The 19344-nt window shown below is 46.2% G+C and overlaps 1 protein-coding gene across 1 annotated transcript in view; it reads right to left on the bottom strand.

The window, feature by feature from the left end:
* The window catches only part of GAN (gigaxonin), a 53520-nt gene that overhangs the window by 23970 nt on the left and 10206 nt on the right, over nucleotides 1-19344 (bottom strand). Inside the window, exons 6-10 of the mRNA XM_073659131.1 lie at nucleotides 19032-19153; nucleotides 18147-18259; nucleotides 15429-15578; nucleotides 6164-6300; nucleotides 5960-6088 (exon numbers count right to left, since the gene is read on the bottom strand). Coding sequence (XP_073515232.1) covers nucleotides 5960-6088; nucleotides 6164-6300; nucleotides 15429-15578; nucleotides 18147-18259; nucleotides 19032-19153 — 651 coding nt within the window. The remainder of the gene's footprint in view (nucleotides 1-5959; nucleotides 6089-6163; nucleotides 6301-15428; nucleotides 15579-18146; nucleotides 18260-19031; nucleotides 19154-19344) is intronic.

Raw genomic sequence — 19344 nt, 5'->3', positions numbered from 1 at the left:
CCCATTCATGGTAGTATGCTTAGGCAAAATTATGGATTATGGATGAAAACCCCCCACTTTTACTGACAAATACATGAAGTTTATGCAAAGACTCAATATTTATAGTGTTTACCCTCATTTTTCCAGACTTCTACCGTTCGCCTTGGCAGCTGGATATTGACTTCTGGGCCAAATCGTGACTGATGTCATCCCATGCATATCTAATTGGCGCTTGGAGTTTATCACAATTTTTGTGTTTCCTTGTCCTCCTGATTTTGAGGATTGACCACAGGTTCTCAATGAGATTAAGATCTGGGGAGTTTCCTGGTCATGGACCCAAAATTTCAATGTTTTGTTCTCCAAGCCACTTGGTTTTAACTTTTGCCTTGTGACATAGTTAGATCCCATTGTTTATTCATGCCAAAATTGGGCGTGAGCCCCCTCCATGGATGAGAAGCTCCCACACGAGTAGTCTGATGAGGCTTTACTGTTGGCAGACAGGACTCATGGCAGCGTTCACCTCCTTTTCTTCTCCAACAATGATTCTTCCAGATGACCCAAACAGTCTAGTGGGACTTCACCACAGAAAGTAACTTTGCAAGAAGTACAAGGATTGGACTGCAGAGGACGGGGGTAAAGTCATTTTCTTTGACATCTTGAAGAATTATTTTCCAGAGAATTAAAGTTGAACACTTCCATGGGTCCTGTGTCTGCCAACAGTAAAGCCTCGAGACAATTTTCATGTGTGGGGGCTTCTCATCCATGGAGGGGACTCGCTTACAATTCTGCCATGAATAAAGAATGATATTTAACATGGAGGCCATGTCTCTAGGCAAGCGCCTCGGTGAACAAAACATTGAAATTTTGAGTCCATAGCCGGAAACTCCCCACATGTCAAATCTCATTGAGAACCTGTGGTTAATCCTCAAAAATCGGGAGGCCAAGGAAACACAAAAATTGTGATAAACTCCAAGCACCGATTAGATAAATATGGGATGACATGAGTCACGATTTGGCCCAGAAGCAGATATCCACCTGCCAGGGCGAAGGGTAGAAGTCTGGAAAAATGAGGGTCAACACTATAAATATTGAGTCTTTGCATAAACTTCATGTATTTGTCAATAGAAGTGGGGGCTTTTCATCCGTAATTTTATAATTTTGCCTAAGCATACTACCATGAATGGGATCTAACCTCCTCCAAGAGCAACTTCTCCAAACCATCCTGGAGCAACTTGGTGATGAACAATGCTTTTCCCAGCATGAGGGAGACCATGTCATAAGGAAAAAATGGCTCGAAGAACAAAACATGTCAGAGTGAGGAGAATTTATGAGTCATGCATGCTTGTCTGGGAACTTAAATATGCAAATTGTCTCTTTAAAGGAGGAAGAGGACTAGAACTCTAGCTGCTTCCAATAAGTAGAGCTGGAGTTCTAGTCCTCTTCCTCTCTGAAGAGGCAATTTTCATAATTAAATTTTCAAGAGGAGAATGCATGGCCTATAAAGTCTCTTCACTCTGACATGCCAGGCTAGGCTTGTCACTCTCAACAAAGAGAAACGTTACCTCTTAAATCTCAATAAAAGTGTAAAACTTAAATTCTGATAATTGTACTCCATAGACACATCTGACAAAAAGATCTAAAATCACTGAAGCAGCAAACTGTGTGAAATTCAAAATTTGTGTTATTCTCAAAAGTTTTGGCCAAGACTGAACAGGAGTTTTTCAGCAACCTTATGATTGAGCAGATAGAATCAGTGCTGATCTGTCATCGGTGAGAGAAGGTCGGGTCCTGGATGAAGCTGTCACGGAGAACTAGTCTAAATGTCACCTCTTACTCACCATGTGGGCCGCTAACCTGAAACAAAGGCGGATATGACTGATTCCTCATCACAGTCAAATCAGGCCTGCCTTGCTTTTATTCAGAGAGATAGTAGGAGATGATGAGACAGGAAATTATTCAGATGCTACATGAAAGGAGTGGGGGAGGTGGGGAGCAAGTAATTTTGCAAATTGCCATCATTTACTTGAGTTGAGGATCCTTCTTGGATGATGAATTTTGGGGAACATTTTCCTAGAGCCTGAAATCTCATCTCATGGTAGGGAATTCAATGTGAACCGTCATAATAATGTGATTATCGTGATAATTTGGGTACTTCACTAAGGAACCTTATGACGTTCTTCCATCAGAGACCTTTTCAGATTTCTTTTTTTTAGCAAAAGTTGAAATAGAAATAACAAAAACAGCCAACTATTCTATCGTTCCAATGTTTTTTTGGGATTTCGTTTTTGGCATACGAAAAGAAAAAATACGTTTTACACATTTTCGGTGCTTTGTCCAACAGGGGGGCATTAGAAAGTTTAGATAAGTATCAAACTAAGTAGTAAGAGTGTGGAGGGCCTCCCCTCTGCCTAAATGCTTAGATGCCACAGTCGCTATTGGTAAAGGATAGGTACTCGAGTCAGTGCAAGTCGATTAGCAGGATGAGGTCCATCAGCCAGTGATCTGTGGTCGCTGGACAGGACACGCGAGAGCCACCTCTTATCTGATGGTATTCCTGGCTCTTTTATTGACTAGCCAACCTGGCAAGACCTCATTGCTGTGGCATGAGATATATGCAATATTGTGCCAGGCTAATCAAAAGAAGAGCCGCGGATGCCAGCAGGTAGGAGTCTGTCCTCAGGGCTCCCATCCAACGAGATTACTGAGGTGGTCAATGGAACAGGTCCTGCATCAACTCTGATGGGCATCCATCATGTGGACTGAGCCCAGTCCACACAACTCCCCCGTATATTCACACGTGCATTGCATGTGGTGTGTGTGTGTGTATATGGGATGTGTGTGTGGGATGTGTGTGTGTGTGGGATGTGTGTGTGTGTGTATGGGATGTGTGTGTGTGTGTGTGCGTGTGTGTATGGGATGTGTGCGTGTGTGTATGGGATGTGTGCGTGTGTGTATGGGATGTGTGCGTGTGTGTATGGGATGTGTGCGTGTGTGTATGGCATGTGTGCGTGTGTATATGGCATGTGTGCGTGTGTATATGGCATGTGTGCGTGTGTATATGGCATGTGTGCGTGTGTATATGGCATGTGTGCGTGTGTATATGGCATGTGTGCGTGTGTATATGGCATGTGTGTGCGTGTGTATATGGCATGTGTGTGTGTGTGTGTATATGGGATGTGTGTGTGTGTGTATATGGGATGTGTGTGTGTGTGTATATGGGATGTGTGTGTGTGTGTGTGTATATGGGGTGTGTGTGTGTGTGTATATGGGATGTGTGTGTGTGTGTGTATGGCGTGTGTGTGTGTGTGTATGGCGTGTGTGTGTGTGTGTATGGCGTGTGTGTGTGTATGGCGTGTGTGTGTGTGTATGGCGTGTGTGTGTATGGGATGTGTGTGTGTGTGTGTGTATGGGATGTGTGTGTGTGTATGGGATGTGTGTGTGTGTGTATGGGATGTGTGTGTGTGTGTATGGGATGTGTGTGTGTGTATGGGATGTGTGTGTGTATGGGATGTGTGTGTATGGGATGTGTGTGTGTATGGGATGTGTGTGTGTGTATGGGATGTGTGTGTGTGTGTGTGTGTATGGGATGTGTGTGTGTATGGGATGTGTGTGTGTGTGTGTGTGTGTGTATGGGATGTGTGTGTGTGTGTATGGGATGTGTGTGTGTGTATGGGATGTGTTTGTGTGTGTGTATGGGATGTGTGTGTGTGTGTGTGTGTGTGTATGGGATGTGTGTGTGTATGTATGGGATGTGTATGGCGCGTGTGTGCGTGTATGATATACACTAGTCAAAAAAATAAAGGGAACACTTAACAGAATATAATTCCAAGTACATCAAACTTCTGTGAAATCAAACTGTCCACTTAGGAAGCAACACTGATTGACAATCAATTTCACATGCTGTTGTGCAAATGGAATAGACAATAGATGGAAATTATTGGCAATTATCAAGACACCCTCAATAAAGGAGTGGTTCTGCAGGTGGGGACCACAGACCACATCTCAGTACCAATGCTTTCTGGCTGATGTTTTGGTCACTTCTGAATATTGGTTGTGCTTTCACACTCGTGGTAACATGAGACGGACTCTACAACCCACAGAAGTTGCTCAGGTAGTGCAGCTCATCCAGGATGGCACATCAATGCGAGCTGTGGCAAGAAGGTTTGCTGTGTCTGTCAGCGTAGTGTCCAGAGGCTGGGTGCGCTACCAGGAGACAGGCCAGTACACCAGGAGACGTGGAGTGGGCCGTAGGAGGGCAACAACCCAGCAGCAGGACCGCTACCTCCGCCTTTGTGCAAGGAGGAACAGGAGGAGCACTGCCAGAGCTCTGCAAAATGATCTCCAGCAGGCCACAAATGTGCATGTGTCTGCACAAACGGTTAGAAACCGACTCCATGAGGGTGGTATGAGGGCCCGACGTCCACAGATGGGGGTTGCGCTCACAGCCCAACACTGTGCAGGACGCTTGGCATTTGCCACAGAACACCAGGATTGGCAAAGTGGCCACTGGCGCCCTGTGCTCTTCACAGATGAAAGCAGGTTCACACTGAGCACATGTGACAGACGTGACAGAGTCTGGAGACGCCGTGGAGAGCGATCTGCAGCCTGCAACATCCTTCAGCATGACTGGTTTGGCAGTGGGTCAGTAATGGTGTGGGGTGGCATTTCTTTGGAGGGCCGCACAACCCTCCATGTGCTCGCCAGAGGTAGCCTGACTGCCATTAAGTACCGAGAGGAGATCCTCAGACCCCTTGTGAGACCATATGCTGGTGCGGTTGGCCCTGGGTTCCTCCTAATGCAGGACAATGCCAGACCTCATGTGGCTGGAGTGTGTCAGCAGTTCCTGCAAGATGAAGGCATTGAAGCTATGGACCGACCCGCCCGTTCCCCAGACCTGAATCCGATTGAGCACATCTGGGACATCATGTCTCGCTCCATCCACCAACATCACGTTGCACCACAGACTGTCCAGGAGTTGGCGGATGCTTTAGTCCAGGTCTGGGAGGAGATCCCACAGGAGACCATCCGCAACCTCATCAGGAGCATGCCCAGGCGTTGTAGGGAGGTCATACAGGCACGTGGAGGCCACACACAATACTGAGGCTCATTTTGACTTGTTTTAAGGACATTACATCAAAGTTGGATCAGCCTGTAGTGTGTTTTTCCACTTTAATTTTGGGGGTGACTCCATATCCAGGCCTCCATTGGTTAATAAATTTGATTTCCATTGATGATTTTTGTGTGATTTTGTTGTCAGCACATTCAACTTTGTACAGAACAAAGTATTCAATGAGAATATTTCATTCATTCAGATCTAGGATGTGTTATTTCAGTGTTCCCTTTATTTTTTTGAGCAGTGTATATGACGGTAGCTCTACCCTCAGGACAGGTGATCAATATATGATTGCATTCTTCCTCTGTTATTCTTTCCAGAAATATATGAAAAAAAAATTGACAACTGGGTGTCACCATCTTTACTTGTCAAAGTGGGTGTGTCCCTACATAGTCAATACTGATTTGACAGTGTGAAAATGTGGGGGGGCAATACGCTGAAAAAAAAAAAAGAGAATGGACAGCACCTCCAGAAATCATACACTGCTGTAATGCCGCCAGGCAAAAATATATAAAAGTGAACATGATGTTCTTAGTGTAACATTCTGGTCAGACTGCATGAAGCACGCTGTCAAAAAGTTAGGACCCTCTGAGAAGTTTGCTGTGACGTGGCAGTGGGCTTCATACAAATTATTCATACATTTGCAATAGGAATAACAGCGGAACAGTGAAACATCCGAGTTCTAAGAAAAGATGCTGCACAATTCTTATCTTGTGGGAAATACAAAAATGGACATGACAGGAGAGCGGAGAACTCCTATCAATGGTGGGAACACACTGCAGGTAACCGTCCTGAACACTAGATGGCGATATATCACTACACGCGACTCTACGAGAAAGTATACTATTAATTAATCTGTGACCGCACCGTTTAAAGTCATCGTGGTAGAACTCGGATTTACAGGCTACCATCTCGCTGTTCTGTTCGTTTTCACGACTTCTAACGCCGCCAAACACGTAAAGCTCCATGCCGACTCCGCAGGCGACCGCGCCAAACCTGAAGAGAGATCAATATGTGAGACAGAACACAAATCTGCAAAAGGGCACAACAGGTCTTTAGAGATAAACCCACCTCCTCTCCTTCAGGGGGCAGATGGCCGTCCACTGCTGAGTTTTGGGGTCGTAACACTCAACGGACTCAAAGAGCTTCCCGTAGGAGCCTCCTCCCATGGCGTAGATCTTCTTCTTCATTGTTGCATAGCAGCCTATCTGTAATCAATCCAAAAAAGTGAAGAATGCAAAAATTCATGTTTATTTCAGCGTCGCCAAAAGGGTCTCAATACAAGAAACGTCAAAGAAATTTTCCTAAAAAAACTGAGAATCTCCAGCATTCCTGGCACTACAACTCCCAACATGTTTTAGAGAAGTGAGAGGACAATAAGACAGCAGGCGTTTCAATTTTTTTTTCCTCCATGGCATTTAATTCATTTTAAATATTTTGGTAGATCTGACTTTTACAGACGTGGCGATTACTGAATATTAGTGATGGGCGAGCACTAAAATGCTCGGGTGCTCGTCGCTCGGGTCAAGCACATTGGGCTTGTTGCTCAGGTCGAGCACCCGAGTATTCCAATGTAAATCTATGGGAAGCTCGAGCATTTTTCAGGCGGCTCCCCCCGGCGGTCTGCAATGGGCCTAAAAATTGCCCAAATCGATGGGAACAGTGCTCAAATGACATGGGGACAGCATGGGGAAGACCCCTGGAAGCATGTCTGACTCCCAGGTCACTGCTGTCAGCAACGTGGTCAGAGTATTACACCACTTTTACGGACTCACAATAAAACATACAAAAATGAAACCAAAATGGATTTTCCTGGGAAATATGTTAAGGAACATCCTTTCCAGAGTAAAGACTTGTACATAAGGCAAAATAAATAACCAAAAACAAAAATACTCCTCCACACCTTGGGTTATGTTCTCACGTACAGTTTTTGATGCGTTTTTGCACTTTTGCATTGCTTTCAATGGTGAAAAATACATTCACCGATAAATGTCATTTTAACATTTTACAACCTGATTTTACAACATGATCGACAGACACATCGTGTTTCATTTATGATGGAGGGACTCTGAAAGTCACAAAGACTATTTTTATAGGGCCATCAGGCGGCCCTTACTATTCTTAAAGGGCCAGCAGTCGGCTATGCTTTATTGTTCCCATTATTAACGAGTTGGTCTCCTATGCTGTTACTGTGTATGCAGTGACAGCAAGGGCTGTCAAAAATTTGGACGCAATCCAATACCCCTTGGAAAAGACAGAGGAGGGACTCAGTAAAAAAAATGTTTCCATTGTAAAGGAACGGGTCTCCTATAGTGGTAATGCCCATCCAGTGAGAGGCAGAGCTGCCAAAATTTGGGAAAAACCCTACTAACAATTTAAAGACATAGAGCTGGGCCACAGTAACGCCATGTTCCCATTAGAAAGGAGCGGGTCTGCTATACAGATATAGGGTATGCAGTCCAACGGCTGCCAAAAATTTGGTGGAACTCCAATGCCCCTTGCAAGGGACGGTGATATAGTAGATATGGTGGTGATATGGAGGATGAGGAGAAGGAGGAGGACAAGAGCAAATAGACAATCAGGAAGCGTATACCCATGTCTGGGTGTGAAGACAGAGGTGAATGGAAATAGAGTTAGACCTCCCCAAAAAAAAAGACTGTATTTGAGTTTATGTTACGCTGCTATCATTCGGTGGTGTTGAGAAGTCTGGCCTAATCCAGCCCTTATTCATTTTTGTAAGAATCAGCCTGTCAGGATTTTCAGTTGACAGGCGGATGCACCTATCGGTTATAATTCCACCAGGGGAACTAAAAACCCGCTTTGATAAAACGCTGGCGGCAGGGCAGGCCAGGACCTCCAAGGCATAGAGAGCCAGTTCATTCCACGTATCCAGCTTGGATACCCAATAATTATAAGGCACAGAGGAATCACGGAGGACGTTGGTACGGTCGGCAAGGTACTCCCTCACCATCTTCCCAAACTTTGCACTCCTTGTGAGAGTACCCCACGCCTCAGGGCTTGTGCGATGGGAGGGGCTGAGAAAACTCTCCCAGAACTTTGACAGTGTTCCCCTGCCTCTGCTGGATTGCATTTGTGGCTCTCTTGCCTGTACTCCTTGGTTGTCCAACGAACGGTGACATCTGCCGCCAGATTTTTCAGATGGGAATTTTTTTTTTTTAATAATTCTGCAACAAGGACCTTCTCGTACTGCACCATTTTATTAGGCCTGTCCTGCAAGTGAGTAAGAGACAGAAAGTTCTCCCTGTAGCGTGGGTCTAGAAGTGTCACCAACCAGTAATGACGGTCACCCAAAATTTGGACAACACGAGGGTCACGGAAAAGGCAGCGTAACAAACTCAGCCATGTGTGCCAGACTACTAACAGGCAAGACTTCCGTGTCCTCACCAAGAGGATGACTGACCATGCTCTCCTCCTCCTCCCTGTCCTCAGGCTATCTACGCTGAACAGACGGTATGACAGTTGTGCAGGTAGTACCGTCTATAGCGCATGAAACTAGGTCCTGCTCTTCCTCCTCCTCTTCCTCATTGTCACCCAATCCACGTTCGGATGAGATGAGGTTTGGCTGTGTGTAATCACCCTGTATGGCTCCTTGCTCTATCTCATCATGCTCCGCCTGCAATGCATCCTCTTTATTTGCGAGCAGAGAGTGTTTCAGAAGTCAGAGAAGCGGGATGGTGACACTAATTATGGCGTCAATGCCGCTCACCATCTTGGTGGAGTCCTCAAAGTTTTGGAGGATGGTACATATGTCTGACATCCATGTCCACTCCTGAGGTCTTATGTGTGGAGTCTGACCTGAATACCGATGGCCTTGTTGATTCTGGTACTCAACAACTGCCCGTTTCTGCTCACAAATCCTTCCCAACATCTGCAATGTAGAGTTCCAACGCGTGGGGACATCGCTGATCAGTCGATGAGCTGGAAGCTGCAAACGCTGCTGAAGCACGGCAAGGGCGGCGGAAGCTGTAGCTGACTTTCTAAAATAGGCACACAGGGGGCGTACTTTGACAAGCAGATCTGGGTAGATTTTGAGAAACCGCTGAACCACGAGGTTAAGCACATGGGCCAGGCATGGTACGTGTGTGAGGTCGCCTCCAGATTCCGGCCATTGTCACACACGACCATGCCTGGTTGTAGGTTCAGCGGTGTGAGCCACAGATCTGCCTGCTCTTTCAGAGCTGTCCACAACGCTTCAGCATTGTGCGGTTTGTCACTCAAGTATATTAGCTTCAGCACATCCTGTTGTCGCTTGGCTGAGGCAGTGCTGCAGTGCTTGGAGGAGGAGGAGGAGGGAGGGAGGTAGGGAGGAAGGGAGGGAGGGAGGGGGAGTAGGGAGGAGGGAGGAGGAGCTGTAGAATGTGGGGGCAACCCTGATTGACCTAGGGCCCGCAATCCTCAGCGTCGGGAGGACGTGTTCCGTCCCAAGGGCTGACTGGGTCCCGGCTTCCACTATATTAATCCAGTGTGCCGTCAGCAAGATGTACTGTCCCTGCCCACAAGCACTTGTCCATGTGTCCGTAGTTAGGTGGACTTTCCTAGCAACTGCGTTGTTGAGGGCACGTCTGATATTGTGTGACACGTGCTCGTGTAATGCGGGGACGGCACACCGGGAGAAATAGTGGTGGCTGGGGACCGAGTACCGAGGGACGGCCGCCGCCATCAGGTTGTGGAAAGCTTCTGTCTCCACGAGTCAAAAAGGCAACATTTCGAGCGTAAGCATTCGTGAAATGTGTGAATTTAGTAGTGTGGCCTGTGAGGCGTTGGCTGCGTATTTGCGCTTGCGTTCCAAGGACTGGGGAAGGGACAACTGAAAGCTGTGCTGGGACAAGGACGTGCTTGCTGATGGTGCTAGTTGAGAGTGTTCAACGACAGGTGCAGGGCGGGAGGCATCTTGGCATGCGCCATGGACAGGGGATTGGCAAGCACGCACAACAACGGAACAAGCAGTGTTGTCACCGACAGACACTGTTGCTGGACCCTGGGGTTCGGCCCACTTAGTCGGGTGCTTTGCTGCCATGTGCCCGATCATGCTGGTGGTAGACAGGCTGGTCGTTTTGCCACCCCTGCTGATGCTGGCCTGGCAGGTGGTGCAAATGGCCTTTTTGGGGTTATCTGCAGAGTCTTTAAAAAAATAACCAGACTTGGGAAGACCTTACAGTTGTATTGGCAACTTCCGCTATGTAACCACGGCTTTAAATTGTAGGCCTGTAATTTACTAATATTATTCTACATGGAGACCTAGTGTGAATAGCTTCACCGACACACTGCAACAGAATGGAAAAGGAGGCCAATGTTTTCCACGTTCAGTTCAAATTTCTGGATTTTTATCGCTGAAATATGGAACAGATCTGGCTTTATTCTGCAGTGAGCAGAAAAATGGTGTACTCTGGATTGCTTTTTAAGCAAAAAATATTTGCCTATGTCTACAAATATCTGTAGTTATTACAGCAGCAGCAAACAGAACGTTCAATGGACCCTCTTGTGCTGTATCACACACTGCAGTCGGCCACATAAGCTGCCTGCCTGCCTAGCACTGATTATATGCAGCTGGGTTAGTCCTCAGAAGGACTGTTACTTCATATGGATATGTAGATATATGTTGTGGAATATCTATACTAACTATAAACAAGCAAATCTCTCCCTGACTCAGCAGCACCTCTCCCTACTCTGCCTGATTCCGGGTTAGACTGTGAAGAGCATGGCGGCGCCAGGTCTGATATAGACCTGATGACGCTGTACGGCCAGCCAATCACTGTAATGCCACAACCAACATGGCTACGGCATTACAGTGAGTGGCAGGCAATCCCTGCATGTTGACTGGCTCTCTAAAGAGCGCCAAACATGGAGGGAGGGGACCAGAGTTCCCGCCTGAGCAACCCGGAAATACTTGCCGAGCTCACTGATGCTCGGGTGAGTACCGAGCAGTGACGGGCACATTCGCTCATCACTAGAGATCTCCCCAGAGTGGCTCAATGATATTGAGGTCAGGAGACTGAGATGGCTACTCCAGAGCCTTCACTTTGTTCTGCTGTAGCCAATGACAGGTTGACTTGGCCTTGTGTTTTGGAACGCTGTCATGTTGGAAGGTCCAAGTACGTCCCATGCGCAGCTTCCGGGCTGATGAGTGCAAATTTGCCTCCAGTATTTGCTGATATTGTGCTGCATTCATCTTTCCTTCAACTTTTACCAAGTTTCCTGTGTGTTTGTAGCTCACACATCCCCAAAACATCAGCGATCCACCTACGTGCTTTACTGTAGGAATGGTGTTCCTTTCATCACAGGCCTTGTTGACCTCTCTCCAAATGTAAAGTTTATGGTTGTGGCCAAAAAGTTCAATTTTGGTCTCATCACTACAAATTACCTTGTTACAGAAGTTTTGAGGCTTGTCTCTGTGCTGTTTCGTGTATTGTAGGCGAGATACTTTGTGGCATTTGTGCAGTAATGGCTTTCTTCTGGCGACTCGACCATACAGCCCATTATTCTTCAAGTGCCTCCTTATTGTGCATCTTGAAACAGCCACATCGCTAGTTTTCAGAGAGTCCTGAATTTCAGCTGTTGTGACCAAAATTTTTGTTGGTCTACCTGACCGTGGTTTGGTTTTAACTGAGCCCCTGATTTTCCATTTGTTAATCACAGTTTGAATGCTGCTGACTGGCATTATCAATTCCTTGGATATTTTTTGTATCCCTTTCCTGTGTTATACAGTTCAACTACCTTTTCCCTTAGTTCTGTTGACAATTCTTTTGCTTTCCCCATGACTCACAATCCAGAAACGTCAGTGGTTCGATGAAAGTCTGTCTGGATCCCAGAAACTCACTCAGCTTTTATGTACACACACTGATTACAAGCAAACAGGTCACAGGTGAGGATGCTACCTTTAGTAGCCATTCAAACCCATTTGTGTCAAATTCTGTGCATGTTATCAGGCCAAAATCACTAGGGTATGTGAACTTTTGATCAGGGTCATTTGGATGTTTTTGGTCGTCATTAAGATTTAAAAAGAGAAAACACAGTAGTTTGACAATAAATGGCTTCACCCAACCAATAACCATGAGTGGAGAAAAAGTTTTTTTGTTTTCATTCATATTCTCTGAAACAAGGCCTAGAAAGAAAAAATTCTGGGATATGTAAACTTTTGAGCACAACTGTATGTTGTAGTAGAGGATTGTATTCCTCATAAAATAATTCTACACCAGGGGTCTCAAACTCGGCTGGGTATATGGGCAGCATGTGGAAAATAATTTAATTTGGGGGGCCGAAATCTTTGCAGGACAAAGTGACATTTTTAGTGATACCATTTTTTTTCTATACTCCTTTTGAACATTTTTGCTGTTTTATTTTATTTTTTATAGCTTATGGATGTGGCGATAACAAACGTGCACTTTTTTGTTTACTTTAGTTTATATTCATCCTGGTCGCCATGCTGGAGGAATGTCCTCCATCCTGGTCGCCATGCTGGAGGAATGTCCTCCATCCTGGTCGCCATGCTGGAGGAATGTCCTCCATCCTGGTCGCCATGCTGGAGGAATGTCCTCCATCCTGGTCGCCATGCTGGAGGAATGTCCTCCATCCTGGTCGCCATGCTGGAGGAATGTCCTCCATCCTGGTCGCCATGCTGGAGGAATGTCCTCCATCCTGGTCGCCATGCTGGAGGAATGTCCTCCATCCTGGTCCCCATGCTGGAGGAAGGTCTCCATGCTGGTCCCCATCCTGGACCCATCTTGTAGGAAGGTCCCCATCCTTGTCCCCATCTTGAAGGAAGGTCCCCATCCTGGTCCCCATATTGGAGGAATGTTCCCTGTGCCGTTTCTTCACATACACATATAAGAGAAAAAAAGAAAAGATTCTTCTCACTTGTCCTCCGTTCCCTCGGCGTCCTTTCTGCACATGCGGGCCGCAGGCACCATAGAACCCTTGACTATCGCGGCCCGGTCCAGGAGTCGCAGACAGCTGTGCTTTAGTTCAGTGTATTGCCGCGCAGAGAATGGCTCTCTGCACAGCAATACCAATGCCAGCTGCCGGCCTATCACAGGTCAGCAGCTAACATCTGTGCATAGCAGTGACGTCATACGTCACTGCACAGGGAAGGAGAGGTCAGCTGCTGGCCTCTGATTGGCCGGCGGCTGGCATTGGTATTGCTGTGCAGAGAGCCGTTCTCTGCACGGCAATACACTGAACTAAAATGCAGCTGTTGGCGGCTCCTGGACCGGGCCGCGATTGGGGTCTATGATGCCTGCGGGCCCCATGAAGCAGCCTAAAGGGCCGTATGTGGCCCACAAGTTTGAGACCTCTGTTCTACATCATCATTTTCTCTGCCGTTCCTCTACAATCCCTCCTGGAAATGTATGTATGAATTGACAACATGTCTCCTCCTCAAAGTCTGACTTTGTCAGCAATGATTGCACAGTGTCTCCTCTGCACGGACCTTCAAAATCCTACTCAAAAATCGCATCAATAATGCATGGACTACTTTCTCTATTCATTTCTATGGGAAATCCACAACTCTGCAAAGTTTTTTAAACTTTTTTTTACCCCCTTTTCCTGCAAAGATTTAAAAAAATGCCATTTTACTGTTTTTGTTAGCTCCCTAGGGGACTTGAAGGCGTGAATAATTATCATATATATATATATATACACACACACACACAGTACAGACCAAAAGTTTGGACACACCTTCTCATTTAAAGATTTTTCTGTATTTTCATGACTATGAAAATTGTACATTTACACTGAAGGCATCAAAACTATGAATTATTACATGTGGAATTATATACTTAACAAAAAAGTGTGAAACAACAGAAAATATGTCTTATATTCTAGGTTGTTCAAAGTAGCCACCTTTTGCTTTGATGACTGCTTTGCACACTCTTGGCATTCTCTTGATGAGCTTCAAGAGGTAGTCACCGGAAATGGTCTTCCAACAATCTTGAAGGAGTTCCCAGAGATGCTTAGCACTTGTTGGCCCTTTTGCCTTCACTCTGCGGTCCAGCTCACCCCAAACCATCTCGATTGGGTTCAGGTCTGGTGACTGTGGAGGCCAGGTCATCTGGCGTAGCACCCCATCACTCTCTTTCTTGGTCAAATAGCCCTTACACAACCTGGAGGTGTGTTTGGGGTCATTGTCCTGTTGAAAAATAAATGATGGTCCAACTAAACGCAAACCGGATGGAATAGCATGCCGCTGCAAGATGCTGTGGTAGCCATGCTGGTTCAGTATGCCTTCAATTTTGAATAAATCCCCAACAGTGTCACCAGCAAAGCACCCCCACACCATCACACCTCCTCCTCCATGCTTCACGGTGGGAACCAGGCATGTAGAGTCCATCCGTTCACCTTTTCTGCGTCGCACTAAGACACGGTGGTTGGAACCAAAGATCTCAAATTTGGACTCATCAGACCAAAGCACAGATTTCCACTGGTCTAATGTACATTCCTTGTGTTCTTTAGCCCAAACAAGTCTCTTCTGCTTGTTGCCTGTCCTTAGCAGTGGTTTCCTAGCAGCTATTTTACCATGAAGGCCTGCTGCACAAAGTCTCCTCTTAACAGTTGTTGAAGAGATGTGTCTGCTGCTAGAACTCTGTGTGGCATTGACCTGGTCTCTAATCTGAGCTGCTGTTAACCTGCGATTTCTGAGGCTGGTGACTCGGATAAACTTATCCTCAGAAGCAGAGGTGACTCTTGGTCTTCCTTTCCTGGGGCGGTCCTCATGTGAGCCAGTTTCTTTGTAGCGCTTGATGGTTTTTGCAACTGCACTTGGGGACACATTCAAAGTTTGCCCAATTTTTCGCACTGACTGACCTTCATTTCTTAAAGTAATGATGGCCACTCGTTTTTCTTTACCTAGCTGCTTTTTTCTTGCCATAATACAAATTCTAACAGTCTATTCAGTAGGACTATCAGCTGTGTATCCACCAGACTTCTGCACAACACAACTGATGGTCCCAACCACATTTATAAGGCAAGAAATCCCACTTATTAAACCTGACAGGGCACACCTGTGAAGTGAAAACCATTTCCGGTGACTACCTCTTGAAGCTCATCAAGAGAATGCCAAGAGTGTGCAAAGCAGTCATCAAAGCAAAAGGTGGCTACTTTGAAGAACCTAGAATATAAGACATATTTTCGGTTGTTTCACACTTTTTTGTTAAGTATATAATTCCACATGTGTTAATTCATAGTTTTGATGCCTTCAGTGTGAGTGTACAATTTTCATAGTCATGAAAATACAGAAAAATCTTTAAATGAGGTGTGTCCAAACTTTTGGTCTGTACTAATAGATATATATATATATCTATTTATTATATGTGACACGTACCTTTCTGACCATAGTCATGTTTTGCTGCTTGCTCCAGGTTTTTGTACAGATGTCATAAGATTCCATAGAAATCAACTCATGATCCCCGTCCTCTCCTCCCAGAACATAGATGACGCCATCAATTTCCACCACTCCAAAACTGTGCCGAGCCTAAAGAGAAAAGAAAGGACCTCTATAGTACAGGAAATCCAAAATCACCCCTCTTGTCACACTCAACACTTAGCCCAGCTGAGGGTTTGTTACAATGTGTTCCGTCTGAAAAAAATTCACTCCTGTCTCAGAGTTTATTAAAAAAAGCACAAAGATATAACACTTTGGAACTGGGGAATGTGCCTTATAAAAAGTTAGGTCTTGACAGAGATTTCCTTTAAAAAGGGTAACTAAAATTTTAAAAAGATAAACATGCACACAGTCATGGCCGAAAGTGTTGACACCCTTGAAATTGTTTCAGAAAATGAAGTATTTCTCCCAGAGAATTATTGCAAGTATATACACGTTTATTTCCTCTGTGTGTATTGGAACAACACAAAAAAAAAACAGGAAAAAAGGCAAATTGGACATAATTTCACACAAAACCCCCAAAATGGGCCGGACAAAATTGTTGTCACCCTCAACTTAATATTTGGTTGCACACCCTCTGGAATAAATAACTGCAATCAGTCGCTTCTTATAACCATCAGCTTCTTACACCTCTCAGCAGGAATCTTGGACTCTTCTTACAATCTGCTCCAGGTCTCTCATATGTGAAGGCGTCTTCTCCCAGCAGCAATTTTAAGATCTCTCTACAGGTGATCAATGAGGTTTAGATCTGGACTCATTGCTGCCACTTCAGAACTCTCCAGGGCTTTGTTTCCATCTATTTCTGGGGGCTTCCTGAAGTATGTTTGGGGTCATTGTCCTGCTGGAAGACGAATGACCTAAGACACAAACCCAGCTTTCTAACACTGGGCACTACTTTGCCACCCAAAATCCTTTGGGAATCTTCAGATTTCATGATGCCTTGCACACAGTCAAGGCACCCAGTGCAAGAGACAGCAAAACACCCCCAAAACATATTTGAGCCTCCATCATATTTAACTGTAGGTAGTGTTCTTTTCTTTGCAGGCCTCATTATGTTCTCAGTAAACAGTAGAATGATGTGCTTTACCAAAAAGTTCTCTCTTAGTCTCATCTGTCCACAATTCACTTTCTCACGTACATTTTGGCTAACTGCACTTTAGCTTTTTTATGTCTCTGTGTTAGCAGTGGGGACCTCCTGCCATATTGTTTCATTTCATTCAAATGTCGACAGATAGTTCATGCTGACACTGTTGCACCCTGAGCCTGCAGGACAGACTGAATCTCTTTGGAACTTGATTGGAGCAGCTTATTCACCATTTGGACTATCCTGCGTTGCAACCTGTTATCAGTTTTTCTCTGCCGTCCACATCCAGGCAGATTAGCTACAGTGCCATGGGTTGTAAACTTCTTGATTATGTTGCGCACCGTGGATAAAGTAACATCAAGATCTCTGGAGATGGACTTGAAAAATATCAATACTCTCAAGGTTACAACAATTTGAGTGTTCAAGTCCTCAAACAGTTCTCTTCTCCTCTTTCTGTTCTCCATGCTTAGTGTGGCACACACACAAACACAATGCAAAGATTGAGTCAACTTCTCCCCTTTTTATCTGGTTTCAGGTGTGATTTTCACATTGCCCACACATGGTACTTGCCACAAGTGAGTTTGAACGAGCGTCACATGCTTGAAACAGTTGTTTACCCACAATTTTGGAAAGGTGCCAACAATTTTGTCCGGCCCATTTTTGGGGTTGTGTAAAATTATGCCCAATTTGTCTTTTTCTGTGGAAAAAAACAAAGGAAATAAACATGTGTATAACAAAACATGTGTAATTGTAATAATTTTCTGGGAGAAACACTTCCTTTTCCAGAACAGTGCCAACACTTTCAGCCAGGACTGTATATATACACATATAATTTAAATTCGATTTAGGGAGAAATAAAAAACAATAGTACACATAAATAAGAATTTGTAATATATTTTATAGAGAGATCTGCTTCTCTCTCCTCTTGGATTGATCATTTATTCCTAATTCACGGGTAAAATCCGTCTTCAGTGAATTCAGACTTTCCCATTACCGAGATAGGAGATGGCAGTTTGTGCTCAAAGTTCTATGGAACTTGCAGCAGAATGTCTTGTCTCCGCCTCTAGCTCCATAGAATTTTAAAAGCACCAACTGTCTATTCTATCTCAGTAATGGAAATGTTTATCTTCACTGAACATAGATTGTACCCATGAATTGGCAATGAAAGATCAGTCCAGGAAGAGAAGAAGCAAAATTCTCTGATAAGATATATTACAAAGTTGATTATTTTCATGTGGACTTACGAAATAAAAATGACTGGCTCTTTAAATATTTTTTCGTACATTATAGTCTCTATTTGGTACAGGGATCAGTAACCATCCAGGTCCTGCCGATCACTCAAATGAAGAGGCAGAAGTGCTCAGGGAATCTATAGAAGGACTCTGCATTCATATAGTGCTCTGCTTACGGATTAGCTGACCACTTCTGCCCTTAGGTTTGCGCAATCAATGAGGGTCTCAGGACGCAGACCCTCCCCGATTTACGGGACTGAACAGCTGCTGTGATATAAAGGTTAGTTTTTTTCCAAGTTTATTTACTCATTAAAAGACACCCAAGTAGCAATACAAGGTTACCTCAAGCATCGGTGCTAACGGGCTCCAAGAGTTGGCATCAGGATCGTAATGCTCACCAGAACATAGCGTCTCACTGTTTTCATTCTGACCTCCGAGAACAAACAGGAAGCCCTCTGCAGATACGGAAGAGTTGGACCAAATTATAGCCGGTAGATTGGAGTGATGCGACAGGTCAAAAATGAAATCTTCAAAAAGAGGCTTGCCCTCGACCCCCGAGGCAGGCGCGCCCAGCTTGGCCCTCGACCCCCGCGGCAGGCGCGCCCAGCTTGGCCCTCGACCCCCGCGGCAGGCGCGCCCAGCTTGGCCCTCGACCCCCGCGGCAGGCGCGCCCAGCTAGGCCCTCGACCCCCGCGGCAGGCGCGCCCAGCTAGGCCCTCGACCCCCGCGGCAGGCGCGCCCAGCTAGGCCCTCGACCCCCGCGGCAGGCGCGCCCAGCTTGGCCCTCGACCCCCGCGGCAGGCGCGCCCAGCTTGGCCCTCGACCCCCGCGGCAGGCGCGCCCAGCTTGGCCCTCGACCCCCGCGGCAGGCGCGCCCAGCTTGGCCCTCGACCCCCGCGCCCAGCTTGGCCCTCGACCCCCGCGCCCAGCTTGGCCCTCGACCCCCGCGCCCAGCTTGGCCCTCGACCCCCGCGCCCAGCTTGGCCCTCGACCCCCGCGCCCAGCTTGGCCCTCGACCCCCGCGCCCAGCTTGGCCCTCGACCCCCGCGACAGGCGCGCTCAGCTTGGCCCTCGACCCCCGCGGCAGGCGCGCTCAGCTTGGCCCTCGACCCCCGCGGCAGGCGCGCTCAGCTTGGCCCTCGACCCCCGCGGCAGGCGCGCTCAGCTTGGCCCTCGACCCCCGCGGCAGGCGCGCTCAGCTTGGCCCTCGACCCCACTATAACATACCTGCAGACAGAACGCCATGGTTGATCCGTGGTGTGCTGAGAGGTGCCAGCTCGATCCATAACTGCTTATTTCTATCATAAAGTGGGCACATACAACGAACGTTGGCCAATGGCTTCCGGGACCTATAAGCAAACGTGTTTATTTGCACCATGTTCATAGTTATATAGAATTCATGTCCTGCTGCAGTTTCTGTAACTCTTCCTTTTCTGCCTTTATTAACCCTCTCAAGACCTGGAAATCTTTTTGTTTTTGCACTTTTCTTTTCATACGTTTGTTGCATCAAGTGCCATAACTTTTGTTCATCAACATTTGA

Source organism: Phyllobates terribilis, unplaced genomic scaffold, assembly GCF_046119375.1.
Source record: "Phyllobates terribilis strain yellow unplaced genomic scaffold, ASM4611937v1 Scaffold_13__5_contigs__length_258822181, whole genome shotgun sequence".
In the NCBI taxonomy this organism is placed as follows: Eukaryota; Metazoa; Chordata; class Amphibia; order Anura; family Dendrobatidae; genus Phyllobates; species Phyllobates terribilis.
Note: the sequence above shows the minus strand (reverse complement) of the source record. Positions and strands in the feature narration are given on the sequence as shown.